The sequence below is a fragment of the Heloderma suspectum genome, chromosome 2, assembly GCF_057233095.1.
Source record: "Heloderma suspectum isolate Gila_16-S chromosome 2, 16-S_ref, whole genome shotgun sequence".
Lineage (NCBI taxonomy): Eukaryota > Metazoa > Chordata > Lepidosauria > Squamata > Helodermatidae > Heloderma > Heloderma suspectum.
In genome coordinates this window covers 105,642,302-105,660,480 of record NC_139459.1, presented here as the reverse complement: position 1 = coordinate 105,660,480, position 18,179 = coordinate 105,642,302, and the positions used below count along the sequence as shown (strand labels likewise).

The following is an 18,179-nucleotide window of genomic DNA, read 5'->3' as shown; positions in this document are numbered from 1 at the left end:
CAGATTGAGCAAGATCTGAGATGGGCCATACTGCCTTCAAATAATGTTTGGCTTGTAGAGACAGGGTTCTTCATTTTTGCAGAGAAGGGTGGGAGTTTTCTTGCAGGATGGCTGGATTGCCAGCAGCCAGAGCTGAGAAACTGAAGCACAAGAGGCTAATGATGAGGTACATTTCTAGGATCACTATCTGATGGATGGACAGATCTTGAACAAAGAGAAAACTACACTGCATTTTAGTAAAATGTAAAGTAATACACCCTAAGTGTTTTTGTTTAACAAAATCTCAGATTTCAAGAACACTGGTTATTGCTCTTCAATGTTTATTATGCTTGGTAGGTCTGGAATAAAAAAATGTTCTTTGTATATCTTATGCTGAATGACTCCAGACAACTGGAATAAAGATTAAAAGGCTGTGACATCAACATCTTATGCAATAGGGAACCACTGAATTTTCTTAAACAACAATGGCCTCTGGAACCATTCACGATAGCATGCATTTTTTCCTCAGGTACTGCTAGAAAGTAAAGATAGTACATGTATTTAAGCAAGCACTCCATTTAATTTTTTCTGATTCATGGTGCATAAGGTGGGGGCAATGGGCTGGTAGAGATTTTGTCATAGGCTGGTGGAGCATCAGGCACCTGTGTTAATGAAAGTTGGGTGAAGGAAAAGTTAATCATATGCACAGAATTCTTTTAAAGCATTATAATTTCCTATGCAAATACATAAAATGTTCATTAAAGGATCTCCCATAATCATCATAATAAAGCATTCTTATGTTAAAAATAAGAAATCTCTTACACCTTTAAGTCTAAACAGTATGTTTGGTTTTATGTTGGATGTGTATGCTAAGTTAAGGCCAAGCTGATCTCTAAGCATGTTTACTCACAAATACGTTCTACCAAATCTAATGGACTAATCATCTATACCATTACAATTTTAATTAAATTTATGGAGGCAGATATTTGCTCAAGAAGACAAAACATATGGTTGGATCCAATGCTAGCTGTTTGCCAGCCGAATGGAAACTTCTGGCACAACGGACTTCCCCTCCCTCCTGTAGCTACCCATATCCCCCCAAATCTGTTCCGGAGAAGGGGTGGAAAGGAAAGTGCCATTGTGTGAGCAGAAGTCAATTTGCACAATGTTGGATTCAACCCATAGGCATTTTCTGGTTCATATAAGTAGTGTTCAGTACTAATTTCCTTTAGCATTTATTACATAACTGATTATTAATCTAAGTTTATAAAATGCTTAAAATTAATGACTTCTAATTGAATTAAATGACTAAGAAGCCTGGGATGGTGATGTAACAAATAAAATAATTGAATGTGAAAAACAATTGGCAGACAATGGGAATTATAGTGGAGAAACATGATTAAAGTGAAGGGCGAACCAAATAATAAAGGAGACAGAATACAAACCAGAAATTAAAGGCTTATGGTGAGGGAGAGGAAGGCCAATGAACAGAATATCACATTAGGCAACAGAAAAGAGTAAATGTTGGTGATGGTAAAAATAAAAACAAGCACAATTTAGCAACAGAAGAAATCTGAAAAGAGAGTGACACACTATAAACATGGAAAAAAGGATGGACAATCAACATTAAGAGACTAAGAAAAAATAATTGAATGTGAAAAGGGTTTGGGGGGTGGACAATAAATTTGGGTTTATCTGTGTTTACTCAAGGACATTGCTGGGTCATCCAAGCAGAAACGGCATAATGATAGATACCACTGATTGGACCAATGTCCTTCTACATGCAAAGCTCTGCCCCTAAGATGGACCTAAATTTTCCTGAATCTGAAGAAGAGGCCCCTCAACAACACCAGCAAATACAACTTTAGTCCAGGGCCCTGCCTTCTAAATTCCTATTGGATCTTAGCTGAGGGATGGGACTGTTAGCAGGCTTGTTTCACTGCTTAACAGCTCATCACAAAACAGCATAATGAAAATACAAAGCAGGGAGCAATTAAAAGAGAAAGGAATGATCAGATGTGTTAATAATCTCTGCTGTTTTGCTGTGACAGAGCTTCCCTCTGGAAGTAGCTGGCAGAGTTGGAAGCATTAGATCAGAAAAGACGCCTTTGCTTTTCACTTGGGGATTATTAGAAATGTTTATGAAGGCAGGTTCAGTGGAGTGAAGAAGATGAAAACCAGATTGAAAGAGGTCAGAATAGAATTTGCGGTCAGAATAACAAAAGTACACAGCACATTGAGATTTGGATTTAGTTACACGGATTGTTTTAGCAGCAGAGCTATATCCTGTAATCTATAAACTTGCATTAAATGTGTCAAACTGTAGATCTGCAAAGATCTATAATTGCTTTCACTTTGTAAATCTTAAGGGCATTACAGGAACTTTGAAATCTCACAACTTTGGAAATACTGAACAGATTTTCAGCAACGCTAAAGGCACACTCTTACAATATCCCTTTGAATTTCTGACATAATCTAAACTGCCCAAAGGAGAAATTTCCCATATGTTTTGGGAGAGCACAAATTGTTGCAAACAAAGGATGCCTGTCCTTCAGTGCAAACTTTTAAAAATAGTGGAACTCAACTATTCTTCATGAGCTTTCTGGAATTTGGTCTCAAGATAAATTTTGTGTGCCAAATTTCCTAGTGGTAGCACAAATTGTCTTGATTTTATCATTTTCAGGCTTAATCCTGGTCACATGCTGGAAAAGGCCATTCACCTTAACCATAAAGCTGCTCCTACAACTCTCTAACAAAGTAATGTGAATTCTTCAGCAAAATTGTACTCTCTGACTAATTGAAAAGGTTTACTAGATGTTAACAGAAACAATAGTCTTACCACATGGTTACAGTTGCTGTTGTACTCCTGCAGGGGCAATTTGGAGCCCAGTAAGGCACTTTTGCCTTCTGAGGTCTTAATGGTGGCCACTCGAAAATTCTTACTCTGCAGTGCAGTGAAAAAGGGTAGAAAAATTGGAACGTGTTAAAAAAATTAGGAATGAGAGCTGACCTTCAGGGTGTTGCACCTGAGGCTTGCATCAGTGCATACATCTGTCTATAACAATAGTGTAAATCTACACATGCTAGAATGTTCGTTCAGTCTTTCTATTCAGTTTCTGTTCCTGCATTAACATCCACACATAGTACCACAAGTGTGCTCTTTATGTCATGAGTGAAAAGTGGGGTTCCCCTTGCTCTGATGTGGTACCTGTTGAGGCTAAGCAGATTTGGGACTGGTGAGTGCCTGAATGGAAGGCACTTGGGAACCCCATGTACACCACCTTGAGTTCCATTATGAAAGTAAGGCAGATTATAAATGTACTAAATAAATAAGCTTTTTTTTTTCTTTTTTTGGTGACACTTCTCCACTACATTCGTGCAAAATACTTCTTGTTTTTTTAGACTATCGTGTACATTGTCTAACAGCTCAATCCAGAGCTTAATTTGTGCCAGTGCTCAGCCCCAGGAAGTGTTTCCTATGTCCAGGTTTAACCCTAGATCATATGTAGTAAGCACATACAAAAGTATGTCAGAGCGGCTACAGAGGGTATTTACCTCACCACTATTAACTGAACAGTGTCCTTGCCCATCAGATTTTAAGGGGAAGGAAGTCTGGATCAGAGAGTGTGGATTCCAGGCAGACCTGAGCTTCAGCATCTTTTTCTAGAAATTAAACACCATCCAAATCTTGTGGGTAGCAAATGTTATCCCTAATAGTTTAGTAGGACGTCAATTTATCCTTACCAGAAGGTTTGTATAACCACTGCGCCTTTTGTAATACCAACAGCCAATGATCAGTAAAGCTGCAAGAACCACAACAAGAACTCCAATACCTGCAGCCCTTTGAAAAAGAAAAATGAGTCTATTCATAAGAGCATGGAACATATGGAAAGAAATGGCAACATGACCATCTCCTATATAAAAAAGCAGTCTTAAAAAAGATGGAAAAAATAGCTGCTATTGATGCTTATGTAGTTTTGTAGGAAAGGCAGTAAGCATGTTCAGTAAGTTCAGTGGAATTCTACATATTCAAGATAGAATTTATCATACATGCAGGAAACACATGGTCAGCTGGGAACAAAGACAGAGATGGGCTTTTGATTACAAGATATAGTACAATTGGCACACTGCACAAAGCTTCCACTTAACGGGATTTTGATAGGGAATACTCTCCTTATAATGAAACTGACACACTGACGTAGTTCACACAATCACAGTGTGTTGTGGTGTGCACTAGTGTGCTGGGCGACTTTTACATATTCAGGCTGCAACCATGGCTTGTCATGCCATGCAAACCCAGCAACGGTGGGTTGTTGGTTGGTTAACAAACCATCTACAACCCTAGAACAGCTCATGGTTTGGGTTAATTAACCCACCATGGCTTAGCATGATGTGCAAACTGGCCCATAGAGTTAGTTCTAGGTGACCCTGTTGTCATGGTCTGTCCTCTTCCTGATTACATTTAAATGGACACTTGCTATTCCCCTCCACAGGGGTAGTAGACCTATCAGGGTGGTCTACACCCACAGACTTATGGGTGATTTGCAAATATGCATACAATTTCTACCTGCAGTATGCAACTGGTCCCTGGAAATGAAATATTTTTAACAAAGCCTTTTCACTAGTTTTATTCATTTACTGAAATGTTTTTAAACCGCCCTTCATCCTTGCAGATACCAGGGTAGTGTAGAACAGCATGACCAAAATTGGTGACACAAAATAGAATAAATGGCAAAACAATAAAACAACAACATTATAAAGAAATTGAGCAACATAAAAATATTAAAATAGACTGATAGTAAAATGTTGGGGTAACTAAAAAGGGTTTAAACTGATATCGAAAGGACTGCAGTGTCAGCACCAGTCATGCCCCTTTTGAGAGGGTATTTATCCCATCTCTTTATCAGGATAAAATTACCCACGGAGTTGTTCTTACATTTGAAAGTGATGTCCACAATGCCATATGTCAGCCTTCCCCAATCTGGTGCCCTCCAAATGTTTTGGACTTCAACTCTCATCAGCCCAGTCCTACATGGCTAATGTTCAGGAATTCTGGGAGTTGTCATCCAAAACATCCGGAGGGCACCACATTAGGGTAGGTGCTATATGTAATGCCTGTGAAAATAATAGAGTGATGGAATCTGTCTAGTCTGTCCTGTAAAAATGCTTTGGGAAGATGTGTTTGTTTCATATCCCACGTTTGATGGGATTTTCACCATAAAAATGTCATTTTATCTCATTTCACTTGTATGTCCAATTGACCTCAGTGGCACTAAGGGAAGTTATAAATTAAAGTGAACTTTCAACACATCCTCCCAACCAACATATAGGCTGGGTTCACACATAATGCTAACCCATGGAAAGGGTTGTTGAATTCTGGGTTGTTGTGTTGTGCAAACCCAGCCACACAAACAACCTCTTGATTGTTAACCACAAACAATGTAGAAAGAGAACCCATGGTTTGTTGTTAAGTTGTGAACTCTGGGTTTTCATTATGTATGAAACCAGAACTGTGGGTTGTTCATGGGTTGTTTCAGCAGGCAACAAAGGCAGTGGGCAAGAGTGGTAAAAATAAAACAAAACCCAACTGCTATACATGCCAGTTCTACAGCATCACAAAGGCATTTGGGATTCAGGGAGGGAGCAGGTGAAGGAAAAAGGAAACAACCCAGGGATTGAGAAAACAAACCACAGTTTGTCTGACAGACAAACCCTGGGTTGTGCAACAATGCATGGGTTAGTGTTATGCAAGAACCAGGTCAGAGTTTCCTGAACTCGGAATAGTTTGAAACATATCCAAAGGGGAGCTTTGCATGGTCTTATTTCAGCAAGTGATATTTTGTATGTTTTTCCCACTCTACACCATCCCATTGAGAATGTGTCATTCACACACTGATCCTGCAATTCCCCAAGTCTACGGCATAAACTACTGAGGAGTTAGTGTGGACTAAGATGGATAACATCTCTTCTGCTGTCTCTTTCACAACTAAAAATGCATGTTTGAAATTGAATTGGAATTGTTTGTCCTTAAATTAGATGCTCAGCTTACTCTTCTGCAGAAAGAGAGGCGTATCCCTTCCCTTGACCAAAGTTGCCATCTAGGTTATGATGTCCCTTAGGCATTTTGAATGGTTCAGGTCACACCTACAAAATGAACAAAGCAATGCCCAAAGTGACATTCGTTTAATAGTACTGCTACATCACAACTGTAGGAACAGGGCTATTGTACAGCTGAAATTATTTATATTTGCTGGGTTTTACTATATTTTAAAGTTGCCTTTGTAAACTCTCAAATGGTACAAGGGGTGAAGTTAAAAAAAAATCTATTGTGAAGATTTGAAACAAGGAGTAATCCTTCAAAATAAGGGATGATGGGGCAACTATTAAACACTAACTCCTTAAAGGTAAATGTTTGTGTCAAACACCAAAGGGGAAATCTAAATGACTGAATGAACCATTTGTTTATTAAAATATTTTTGCCTTTCAGCCTCAGATTTTTTTTCCATTTTTATTTTTACAGTGCTGACAATAGTATATAAAATATACAACAAATAATAATACCAAATATTATCAACAATTCAAACAATATCGAATATAATCAAATTTATCAGCAAAACCAGCAAATATCACAACGTTCCCAATAACACAAAAGGCTGTACATTCTCTTGATTCTTGTTACACCAATACATTACAAATAATGACCACTTTTCTATAAATCTATTAATTTGCTGTCTTCCCTCCCTAACCCTTACTAAGTTAACTTAACCATATATATTATTTCCCATACTTTAATAATCCAGTCATCAACTGTACGGGCTTCCGGTTTTTTTCCAGTTTGCCGATACCAGCACTGGCGGCTGTTAATAAATGCACTATCATCTCTATGTCATCAGGTAGAACAACTTCCTTGACATAACGAAAACGAATAATTATTGGATCCAAAAGTAGTCTATATCCTGATATAATCTCAATTTCATCTATTATCTTTAGCCAATAGTCCTTAACAATTGGGCAAAACCAAAAAATATGGGCCATATCTGCGTTAGCCATTTTACATCTCCAGCACCTGTTACCACCCTTATGATAATACAGTTAAGCCTTACAGGCGTTAAATACCAAAGGAATATAAATTTGGAAAAAAAACATCAGGTTTGTGCTAGTAGTCTTCCGTGATATATTATTCCAGATCCAAGTCCAGGTACCTACTGGAATCAGACAAGTTAGTTCTCTTTCCCAGCTTTTCTGATAATTATTAGTTGTAAGATCTAAATCTAATAGAACTTTATAAAGCTTACTTAATAGGTTTTCCTGATTTTGTATCATCAAATTTTCAAAGGTGGGCTTTTTTTAAGTCCAGCAAGTGAGGAAGGTAGATGACAGAAATTGGCTCATTTCCACATACATTATTACTTTGGCCTTTTATTTTCTGGCTTGAGAAGAAAAGCTTTTTAATATTTAGGATGAGCATGATCTGCAGGATATATTAATATTATTATTTATATATTATATGGTGGTATATCCCATGCTTTGGGTGCAGAAGGTCCCAGGTTCAATCCCTGGTATCTCCAGGTTATTTTTTTAAGGCCTGGAGACCCTGAGACAATTCAGAGCTAATTCTAGCCAGACAAATACTCTAACCTGGCAATACAACTTCATATATCAAAGAGTCGGCTAACGGCTTGCAGGGCAGATTTGGCTCGGAACTTTTACTTTCAAGTTCTATCAGATTTCAAAAAAGGTGTGGTAAAATAAAAAATAAAAAAGTCTAGACTTTCATTAATTAAAGAAAAGGAAAGGGGTTTTTCAATTCCTAAGTGATGGAGAGATTCCAGATTTTAATCCTGCATTCTGTCTCTAGATTTTGTATTTAATGCCTTGGCTAAACCGTGGCGCATGCAATCTGGTGCTCCCAGACAGACAGCTCCTAGCACTGCCAACCAAAAGGCATGGGCAGTGATTCCATCCTTCCCACCTTAACAGATTTTTTGTGGTAGGAAAAAAGATGGAAGATGTAGTAGACAAACACAGGAGGATTACAAGTGGGAGATGGTGGCACCTAGACTCCTCCCCTTAAAATTCTGTGTTTGAGACGGGGCAATTGCACAATAACTAGCCTTGTCTGGAAGCACCCTCCATGACTATTATTTATTTGTTTGTTTTATTTACTGCATTTATATCCCACCTTTTTTCCTCTTGCAAGGAACCCAAGGCAGCTTACACTGTCCTCCTCCTCTCTGTTTTATCCGCACAACAACAATCCTGTGAGGTAGGCTGGGCTGAGAGTCTGTGACTGGCCCAAGGTCACCCAGTGAGCTTCCACGGCTGAGTGGGGACTAGAACCTGGATCTCCCGGCTCCCAGTCCAAAACTCTCACCACTACACCACACTGTGGTGCTCTTGAAGTGAGATGGCACCAAATTTTAATGGAATCTGAACACTCATTGCATGTGAGGGGAGTCTGTACTGAAAAATAAAATATACATATTTTAAAAATAAAATAAATTTCCAGTATCAGAACCAGTCTGAAAATTGAGTAGTTCCAAAATATTGATTATTTATTTAACAATATTTATGAATTGATTATATTAAGGAAATTTCTAAGCGATGTACAGAGAAGATTACCTTCCTGGAAACGCCTGTTGGAAAAAGTATGTTTTTAGTAGGCACAAAACCTCCAGCAAATATAGACACTGTTCATCCCTAATGTAGAAAAAGGAAACAGTGGAACATACTGTGACCTTTTTCTTTCTTTCTTTTTTGCTTAATAGCTTTCGTTAAGTTATGTAATGAAGATAGCTCTGCAAACGGGGTAAACCAACATTCATTATAATAAAGATGGTCTGAGTTTCTGCTGCCCTGTAAGTGTCCAAGTTTTCTTAATGTCATTATCAAAGCTTTCTAATTGATTTGTCTCACTGTCATTTGTATAAATACGCAAGGAAAACTAAGTTTCCATATCAAGCAAAGTGGATAGTTTAATTTATCCGGCTTCGCTGTTAGAAAAAACACAGATAAACACTTTGGCTTTTACTCACAATTACACAAATCCAATTAAATGCAATAGGATTTAACCAGCCTAAGTGTGCAGGGTCATAGCCTTTGCTTTCAGCGAAGCAGCAGAACAGTAAATTCTTCTGTGAACTAAAAGAATCAACCACCGCTTTTCATTAAGAAAAAAACTCCTGTTTTAAAGGTACTGCAGTTTAAGACCTTTATTTCTTCATCAAATATATTTTTCAGAAATAATAACCCTGGTAAAGCTGAAACCTAATACAATGTGAAAATCTAGAGAAAGAAAGAAATGAGACATACCTTCTTAAGGACCTAGACTCTGGCTGAGTGCAAAATGTATAATCAGATTGTTTCATCTCTTTTTTATTTTTTAAAATTTCGTTCTTAAGACTAGAGAGCCCTCATGACTATCATGAGTTTGAGTTTCTGGCGGTGCAGGTTTTGATCACTCTAATTAGCGTGACAGATTAAAACCAAAGAAATGCCTTCTGCTCTTCCTGATTCCACCATTTCCACTCCTAACCTCTCCCCCAGTAGCTTGAACAACTTGGTACTGAATTTCTAGGCCTGCACGTAGACTAAACATCTTGGGACCTCTCCTAAAGATTTATGCAAACAATATAGAGTAAGTGTTGTTCAATTATTTTGTGCAATGCAAACACTTAAAAAAAAAAAAAGAAAGCACTGCAATTCTTATTCAGTTGTCCTGTACGACAACTTTCTTGAATATTGCTGTTGCTGGGAAAAGTTCCAGCCCCAAACTAGTGCTTCCATTAGGGCCATGAGTTTGATGTGGTTGTGTGCAATTGTCATGAGGACCTGATAGTTTCTATGACATCACTAATGACAATCCACAGAGCCTGTCCTCCCCGCCATGTTGGAGCCATTTTGGATACCTTTTTTTAAAATATTAAGGGTGCAATCCTAACTAGATAGGCGGCTGCCTCCAACCTCGGAGGAGGCCGCCTATCCAAAGAAAGGCAGGAGAAGCACGGGGGGAGCGTTCCCTCTGCGCCTCTCCTGCCTTGCTATTTTTCGCTAGACAGCCGTTTTTGGCTGTCTAGCTATGGGGCGGGGGGCGACCGGGAGAGGAGGCTGCCGTATGACACACTGGATATGTCATATGCGCAGCTCCGCTCTCCCTGCCCCAGAACACCCCCCAGCCCCAGCCCTTTTCAGTCACTCCATGCTCCTCTTGCGAGCATGGAGGACAGGAGTTCTCCGCGCTGCCTCTGAGGCAGTGCGGATGAGGAGGGCGGTTGGTTTTCCAGGAACCAACCTCGGAACGCGGGCTCCAAGGTCGGTTCCCAGAAATCAGCATATCCTATGGCCCTCTAGACACTGTCTAGAGGACCATAGGATTGCTCTCTAAATGGGTTTATTTTTCTTTGCACTCAGAGGCTGAGGGTGCTTCCAAGCAGACAGCTCCTAGTGTTCTACCCAAAAGACACTGTACAGCTATTCCAGCTACCTTTTCCTCCTTAACAGATTTTCTGTGGTAAGGAAAAAGACAGAAGAAGTAGTGGAAAAACACAGCATGATTACGTGTGGAAGATGATATCATATGGACCCTAACCCTCACCCTTGTATAGAAAAGCTCTAACTCTCATCAGCCCCAGCCATCATGGGACAGCCACTTATGAAATGCCAAAGCAGAGGAAATGCATCACCAAAACAAGAGGACACATTAGGACACTGATCTGCATAAGATCTGCATGTGTCGATTTGGTGGCTTAGTGGTTAAGACGCTGAACTGCAGACTGGAAGGTCGGCAGGTCAGCAGTTCGAGACCCAAGTGCTGCGTGACGGAGTGAGCGCCCGACGCCCGTCTTCAGTCCCAGCTCCTGCCAACCTAGCAGTTCGAAAGCAAGAAATTGCAAGTAGATAAATAGGTACCGCCTCGGCGGGAAAGGTAACAGCGTTCTGTGCGCCTCGGTGTTCAGTCATGCCGGCCACATGACCACGGAAGCATCTTCGGACAGTGCTGGCTCTTCGGCTTAGAAACGGGGATGAGCACCGCACCCTAGAGTCGGACACGACTGGTTGGGGACACCTTTACCTTTACCTTTTTATGCAAATTTAGAAATTATTATAATAATTTAAGCAGAAATACATAACTTAGTGTAGAAGACTGTGACCAGGTGACCTCAGCCTGCTTTTCAGGCACTACTGATGGGCAGTTCCTAGGCCCAACCCTCCCTTCTGATGATTCTTTATGGACTTGGACCAGACAATCCTTCAAATAGAGGACACCTTCAAAACAGAGGCAGTCCTCTGTCAGCCCTCTAAATAAAGGACCATCCTCTGTAAAAGGGGATACATGGCCTCCTTAAGCCGGAATGGCCAGTGGTCAGGGCTGCTGGGAATTGTAGTCCAAAAATCTGGATGGCACTATATACACACTTTATCTGAGAGTAACACTAATTGAACTCAATGGGTCTTACCTCTGACTGCATAATTGCACCATTAAGCTCGTGTTAAGAGTTGCATAGAGTTGTATAAAACTTCTAGTTAGCACATAATCACATGCTACTTCATTTTAAAATGCACACACTGAAAACACCACATAGACTGCAAAGCAAAGAAAGAGCAGTAAAATGTCCCTTATACTGTAAAGAACTGCATGCACGGAAAGGAAAAAATATAGCAAGGACCCAAATTCAGTGGGAAGCTTTTTTGCATTCAGGTATATTTTCTTCTCTCTTCAAAAAGAACGCATCAATTGCTTGTAGAAAGGGGGTGCTACATAAAGGCGTTCTTTGTCAGTTCCATCAGCTCAGCAGTCACAAATAGCCCATGTGATGATAACACCAGTACATTTGTGTTTTGCAATGGGCTGATTTAACATTCAGATGACTTAAGATTCCAGATGTCAAAGATCTGTTATTCTTGTGAACACTGTCAGCATTATTAACAAATGCCTTCAGAGCAGACTGTTCCAGAAAAGTAATATTAATAACTGACCAGTTGAAACATGGACTTGATCCTGATCTTGGTTGTGCTAGGATACAACATTAAAGAGTTTCAAATGTTCTCTACTGATTTACAACCCATTTAAAACTCTTGGGCAACTGGCAGTTCCCCTATGTTGACTGATCTTTGTTGTTGTTGTTGTTCAGTCCTTCAGTCGTGTCCGACTCTTCGTGACACCATGGACCACAGCACGCCAGGCTTTCCTGTCCTGCGCTCTCTCCCGGAGTGTACTCAAGTTTATATTCATTGCATCGGTGATGCTATCTAGCCATCTCATCCTCTGCCGTCCCCTTCTCCTTTTGCCTCCAATCTTTCCCAGCATCAGGGTCTTTTCCAGGGAGTTTTCTCTTCGCATTAGGTGGCCAAAATATTTGAGCTTCAGCTTCAGTATCTGTCCTTCCAATGAGCACTCAGGGTTGATTTCCTTTAGGATGGACTGATTTGACCTCCTTGCAGTCCATGGGACTCGTAAGAGTCTTCTCCAGCACCATAGTTCGAAAGCATCGATTCTTCGGCGCTCAGCCTTCCTTATAGTCCAGCCCTCACAGCCATACGTTGCTACTGGGAAAACCATAGCCTTGACTAGACGGACCTTTGTGGGCAAGGTGATGTCTCTGCTTCTTACTATGCTGTCTAGGTTTGCTATAGCTTTCCTCCCAGGGAGCAAGCATCTTTTAATTTCATGGCTACAGTCACCGTCTGCGGTGATCTTGGAGCCCAAGAAAATACAATCTGTCACTGCTTCCATTTCTTCCCCTTCTATATGCCAGGAAGTGATGAGGCCAGATGCCATGATCTTCGTTTTTTTAATGTTGAGTTTCAAGTTGACTGATCTAATGAAACATAAATCCAGATTTTGTTGTTGTTGACATCTGGTGCTTCCAGCACACTAGGGTGGGTCTATCCATTCCAGATTATTCCTAGATGCAGCGAGGTGCACATGTGAGGCATGCAAGCATGAGTCCGTAACCAGAAGTAATGACTGATACACTAATAGATTGTTTATTCAGTAATAAATTCATCAATCTCTATGGGTCTGACTTTCATGGAGGATGAAGCTATCAGAGGCTCTGGTCCCCAGTATCAGTATGATTACCAGTAGCTGAGGAACACAAGTGGGAGGATGCTACTGCATTCATGTCCTGCTTGTTTGGTTCCCACAGGCATCTGGCTTAGCGTGGGCATTATCACCCCAAAAGAGGTAATGCATCACCACAAAAGAGGACACATATTTGCATAACATTTTCATATACTGATTTATAACTATAGGTGCACATTTTGAAATAACTGATCTAATTTAAATAGAAATACAGTACATCTTACCATAGTGGGGAAGAGTGTGACCTGCTCAGTGTGCTGTCCAGGTGCTAACTGTTGATGGCAACTTCAAGACCCCTCACCCCCCCCCTTGTTTATGGTCCTTTATCATTGAACCGGATGGCCCTTCAAATACAGGATGCCTTCTATTGAGGACTTCCCTCTGACAGGGCTTCATATAGAGTATGGTCCTCTGCAAAGTAGGACACAGGACCACCCTAAGATTGGCCACTGAGGGGAACAGAAAGCTGGACTACACAGGCCTTTGGTCTGACCCAGCAGGCCTCTTCTTATGTTCTTATGTGCATCCTAGTGAGTGTGCCCAGAGCTGCAGCCTGATATGTTTAGCAGAGTCTTTATTTTCACTATGGCTGCATGCACACTGCTCAGTGAAAGAGTGCATGATTTGAATCCAAAAGGTCCTAGGTTCAATTCCTGACATCTCCAGGTAGGTCTGAAAAAAATTCCTATCTGAAACCCTGGAGAGACACTGCCAGTCAGTGGTGACAATACTGAGGCTGGGTTCACACATCACTTTAAGCCATGGTGGTTTATAAGCTACTCACAGTGGCTTACGTTGTCTGCAAGTGGTTTTCCCCAACCACGGTGGCTTATTAAGCCAAAATAAGCCACCCTGATAAGCCATGGTCTGCAGTGAGGTTTATTTAAACCATCATGGCTTATTGTGTCATCTGGCACTCCACGGTGGCTTAAAGAATGATTTAAAGATCACCTACAGAGTCGCTTGGCAAGAGCAGTCAAACCCCTGCTGCTGCTCTGCTCCAGTCGGCTGAGCTTAGTTTCCGAGATCTGCCTAGCAACAGATTGTGCTCTGAGAAGGGAAAGGGAAGGAGGTGGGGAAGCCAAGGGAATGAAGGGGTAATAAGCAGTTGGTTTCTGGTCACTTTTCCATGAAAAAGGAAAGTAGCACTATTATCCAGTACAGCATTTGGAGGCTCCCCATGAGGAGAGCACACGTATAAAATATCGCTCTATTCCAGCAAACTGTGAAGGAGTTAGAGCCCCCACCCTCTTTGCTGCACACAGGGATAAGGGGACGTCTTTGAAAACCAGCTGGGAAGCAGCTGGTGGTGACTGAAGGGCGGCGCTGGAAGGAACACCTTGAGGATCAGGGCACTGCTGGTTGGGCGGGGCAGCGGAAAAGCAGCTAACAATCAGCAATGCAAGGATCCGGCAGAGACAGGAGACAAAAGAATATGCTCCAGAGCAAGTCAGGCCAATCGGAGAGATGCAAGGGATGGAGAGGCAGTGCAAGGGATGCTGGGATTTGGTTTCCAACACAAAGGAAGCTGGTATACCATCCCAGCCGAGTGGGAGGACTGTAAAGGGAGGAGGGTTGAGTGTGGGGAAAATATGCTAGGCACAGTAGTAGCTTATTTGTCTGTGTGGCAGATGCAGTAGTTTATAGGCTACTGTGAGCAGCTTATAAACCATCATGGCTTAAGGTGATGCACAAACCCAACCTGAGCTATGTTGCTAATGTACTAGCCCACAAACATTCGTACTAGCCCACTTTTGCATGCATACCTTTGTTGGTATTCTGTAGCACATTAGATAGGATGGCCTAATACTGGCTCCAACTGGATATATGTTCTTCTAAATGAATACTTTGGATTGCTTTATCAGCCATTTCTGTTCTTAATTCTTCATTTTTTAAAAAATGATGTGATGCTGAACAATGATGTATATCATTGTTTTGATTGTTTGTTTATTAGCCTGTGGATCACCAAACAGAATGAAAATAAATAAATCAACAGATGTGCCTGTTTACAACTGACCATTTCATTCTTGCATTGTTGAACTCATGCCCTCCTCTACTACTCCCCTTCTGGTGTGTCTCCCCCCCCCTTTTTTTTTTTTTTAGTTTGAGAGCTTGAGGGCAAGACCTGTGTTTCATTTTCATTTAGGAACAGTGCTTGCAGTGCCAACAGGACCATATTGAATTGGTAATGCTGTGGGAGCTACTTTGTGAGAAAATATTTGTCTGAAAATAGGAAAAATAAAATATAATATAATAAATATAGGGTTGGGTCCAGATTTATGCTGGATTAACTGCACTGATGGAAGTGGGTTTCTCTGTCCCCTCCTTCCCACAATAATCCCTCCAGCCTCTGGAAAATACTGCACAGGCAGGCAGGAGTCCCTGCCGAATGGGGTAAGCAGTGGTGTGCGTGGGAGGGGAATTTCAACCTGTTCATACATGATCTGGAATTAAGAGTGAGCACTGAAGTGGCCAAGTTTGCCAATGACACCAAATTATTTAGGGTGGTTAAAACAAAAAGGGATTGTAAAGAGCTCCAAAAGGATCTCTCCAAGATGGGAGAATGGGCTTCTAAATGGCAAATGCAGTTCAATCTAAGCAAGTGTAAAGTGATGCACATTGGGGCAAAACATTCCAACTTCAACTATAACCCGATGGGATCTGAACTAGCGGTGACCAACCAAGAAAGAGATCTTGGAGTTGTGGTGGACAGCTCAATGAAAATGTGCGGCCCAGTGTGCAGCTGCTGTAAAAAAAAAAAAAAAAAGGCAAGCTCCATGTTAGACATAATTAGAAAAGGAATTGAGAATAAAACTGCCAATATCACACTGCCCTTATACAAATCTATGGTGCAACCACACTTGGAATACTATGTACAGTTCTGGTCACCACACCTAAAGAAAAATATTGTAGAGCTGGAAAAAGCGCAGAAAAAGGCAACTAAAATGATCAAGGGGCTGGAGCATCTCCCCTATGAGAGAAGGTTACAACAGCTGGGATTGTTTAGCATGGAAAAAAGGAGGGTAAGGGGAGACATGACAGAGGTCTACAAAAGTATGCACGGTGTGGAGAATGTGGATAGGGAGACATTTTTCTCCCTCTCTCAAAATACTACAACCTGGGATCATCCTATGAAGCTGACTGGTGGGAGATTCAGGACAGATGACAGAAGGAATTCTTCACACCATGCATAGTCAAACTATGGAATTCGCTTCAACCGGATGTAGTGATGGCCACCAATTTGGATGGCTTTAAAAGGGGGTTGGACAAATTCTTGGAGGAAAAGGCTATCAATAGCTACTAGTCTTGATGGCTATGTGCTCCCTCCAATACCAGAAGCAGTGAGCCTATGTACACCAGTTGCTAGGGAACATGGGTGGGAGGGTGCTGTTGTGCTCACGCCCTGCTTGTGTGTTCCTGGTTGACAGCTGGTTGGCCACTGTGTGAACAGAATGCTGGACTAGATGGACTCTTGGTCTGATCCAGCCCTGATTAGGATCATAGTGTTACCCGGAGCAGAAAACCTTCCAAATACAACCAATTTTTTCTCTGACATTCCACCACCACTACCCCAATGTGTGTGTGTTTTATATAAACAGTGTCCATTCTAGTCATTTTCTTTTTTAACCCTCATAGGGGAAGGGGGGCAGAATTAAAATTTCCAGGGGAAAACTGGTGGTGGTAGGGAAAGGTTTACCTCTCTAACAGGAGTAAAAACACAGCAATGAACCTTCAAACTTTGAGAATTGCACGATTCTGGCAAAGAAGAAACACCCCCCCCCCCCGGTATAAATATGACTAGTTGCCTCACATACACACACCACCCTTTATTTTGTTGCTAAAACAAGAGCTCATTGTATGTGTTGCGGAGGAGGGGGAAAGAAGGAAAGGACAGCAGCAGTGGGGAGGGATGCCATCCGCTTCTTGGGTGAGGGAGAAACGCAGCTGTCTGGCCAGCTTGAAGCCAAGAAAACACCCTTCATCAACGTCCCCTTATACATCACACAGACTCCATGCCGCTCCCAACCACCACAAGCTGTTGAAATCAGGCAGCCACACCACTATTTCTTTATGGATCATGGCACACCAGGGGCCAATCTACATTGCGCCCACCATCACAATGAATTCGGTGTCCCGTCGGGTTAAACGCTCTCGCATTAAAACGTGATTATTCACACTCACCCATTTTCTCCGTTGCAGTGCTTCATCAAATGTGTGAGCTCGGTTCAAACTCGAGCATCCTGCTGTTTTCCTGCGTGCGCTTGTCTGATCTCGGATGCTAAGCGGGGTCGGCCCAAGTCAGTAGTTGGATGGGCGACCGCCTGGGAATCAGGCTTCCTGCACTGAGCAGGGGGTTATTCTATCCCTTCAAATGAGATTAAGTTTTACCCCCTTCTATTCCCGACTCCGGATGTTTTTTTTTAAATTAAGGCGTTATCCTCGCAGAATCGGGGCTTCTCCGCAATGTTCTTTTTTCTAATTGAGGCATGATCTTCGAAGCTTCGAAGTTGTGGAGCTTCACAACTTTGACATGGGGCTGTTGAGAGCTGTGATTGGACAGGAGGGAAATACAAACACCGCCGTATATGGACAGGCGGGGGAGGGGACTATGGCCGGTTATGATAGCGAAGGCGGAAAATCAGAGCACATTAAGGGGAAATACCGGGATATTAGGGTATTGAAAGTGGGAGCACAGAAGTGGGAAATTCCAGTTCCAATTCGAGGTGGGTACTGCATAGTGTGAAAGGCGGGCGGTGAAACCTAATTGGAAGCAAAAAAAGGTGGTAAGTGTAGATCCAGCCCAGAAAATAATGAATGAATTTTCCCCAGTTTGAGAAAATATGGGAGAAACAAAGGGAAAACACAGGATGACCCAGGACGACTACAGGAAAATAACGACCTTGTGTGGGCAGTTCAAAAACTCATGCTAACAAGCCAAGCTGATAGCACCTTAAAACTCCCATCTGGAAGAGCCCTTAATAGTTGTGCTGAAAGAGGAAATAACTTGGAGAGCTTCATCAATTTTTAATGTGGTTCACAAATGTAGTATCTTACTGTATCTTGACCTTCCCTGTTCAGTGGAAGGACATCCTGTAGGAAAGTTTTAATGCTAAAC

The 18,179-nt window shown here is 41.6% G+C and overlaps 1 protein-coding gene across 4 annotated transcripts; it reads right to left on the bottom strand.

Annotated features, from left to right (window-relative positions):
* Positions 1-511: 511 nt before the first annotated feature.
* MLANA (melan-A) lies at positions 512-17,824 on the bottom strand. Of its 4 annotated transcripts, none has more exons than XM_084834466.1 (6): positions 17,246-17,824; positions 8,162-8,442; positions 6,029-6,123; positions 3,724-3,820; positions 2,819-2,923; positions 512-641 (listed from the first exon to the last, which is right to left on the bottom strand). In XM_084834466.1, exons 3-6 carry the CDS (start codon positions 6,100-6,102, stop codon positions 573-575), a joined length of 345 nt encoding a protein of 114 aa, XP_084690592.1. In that variant the 5' UTR covers positions 6,103-6,123; positions 8,162-8,442; positions 17,246-17,824; the 3' UTR covers positions 512-572. The 4 variants fall into 4 exon arrangements, with proteins under 4 accessions (XP_084690592.1, XP_084690591.1, XP_084690590.1 ...); XM_084834465.1 differs by lacking the exon at positions 17,246-17,824 and adding an exon at positions 9,292-9,546; XM_084834464.1 differs by lacking the exons at positions 8,162-8,442; positions 17,246-17,824 and adding an exon at positions 9,292-9,546.
* Between the last annotated feature and the right edge of the window lie 355 nt (positions 17,825-18,179).

Bases quoted from the DNA above. Each gene is read 5' to 3' on its own strand.
- MLANA (XM_084834466.1), bottom strand. From the start codon at position 6,102: ATGCCTAAGGGACATCATAACCTAGATGGCAACTTTGGTCAAGGGAAG. The intron at 3,821-6,028 runs GTAAGCTGAGCA...TCTTTTTCAAAG, and splicing joins GCCTCTCTTTCTGCAGAAGA to GGCTGCAGGTATTGGAGTTC. The intron at 2,924-3,723 runs GTAAGGATAAAT...ACTGCACTGCAG, and splicing joins GTGGTTATACAAACCTTCTG to AGTAAGAATTTTCGAGTGGC.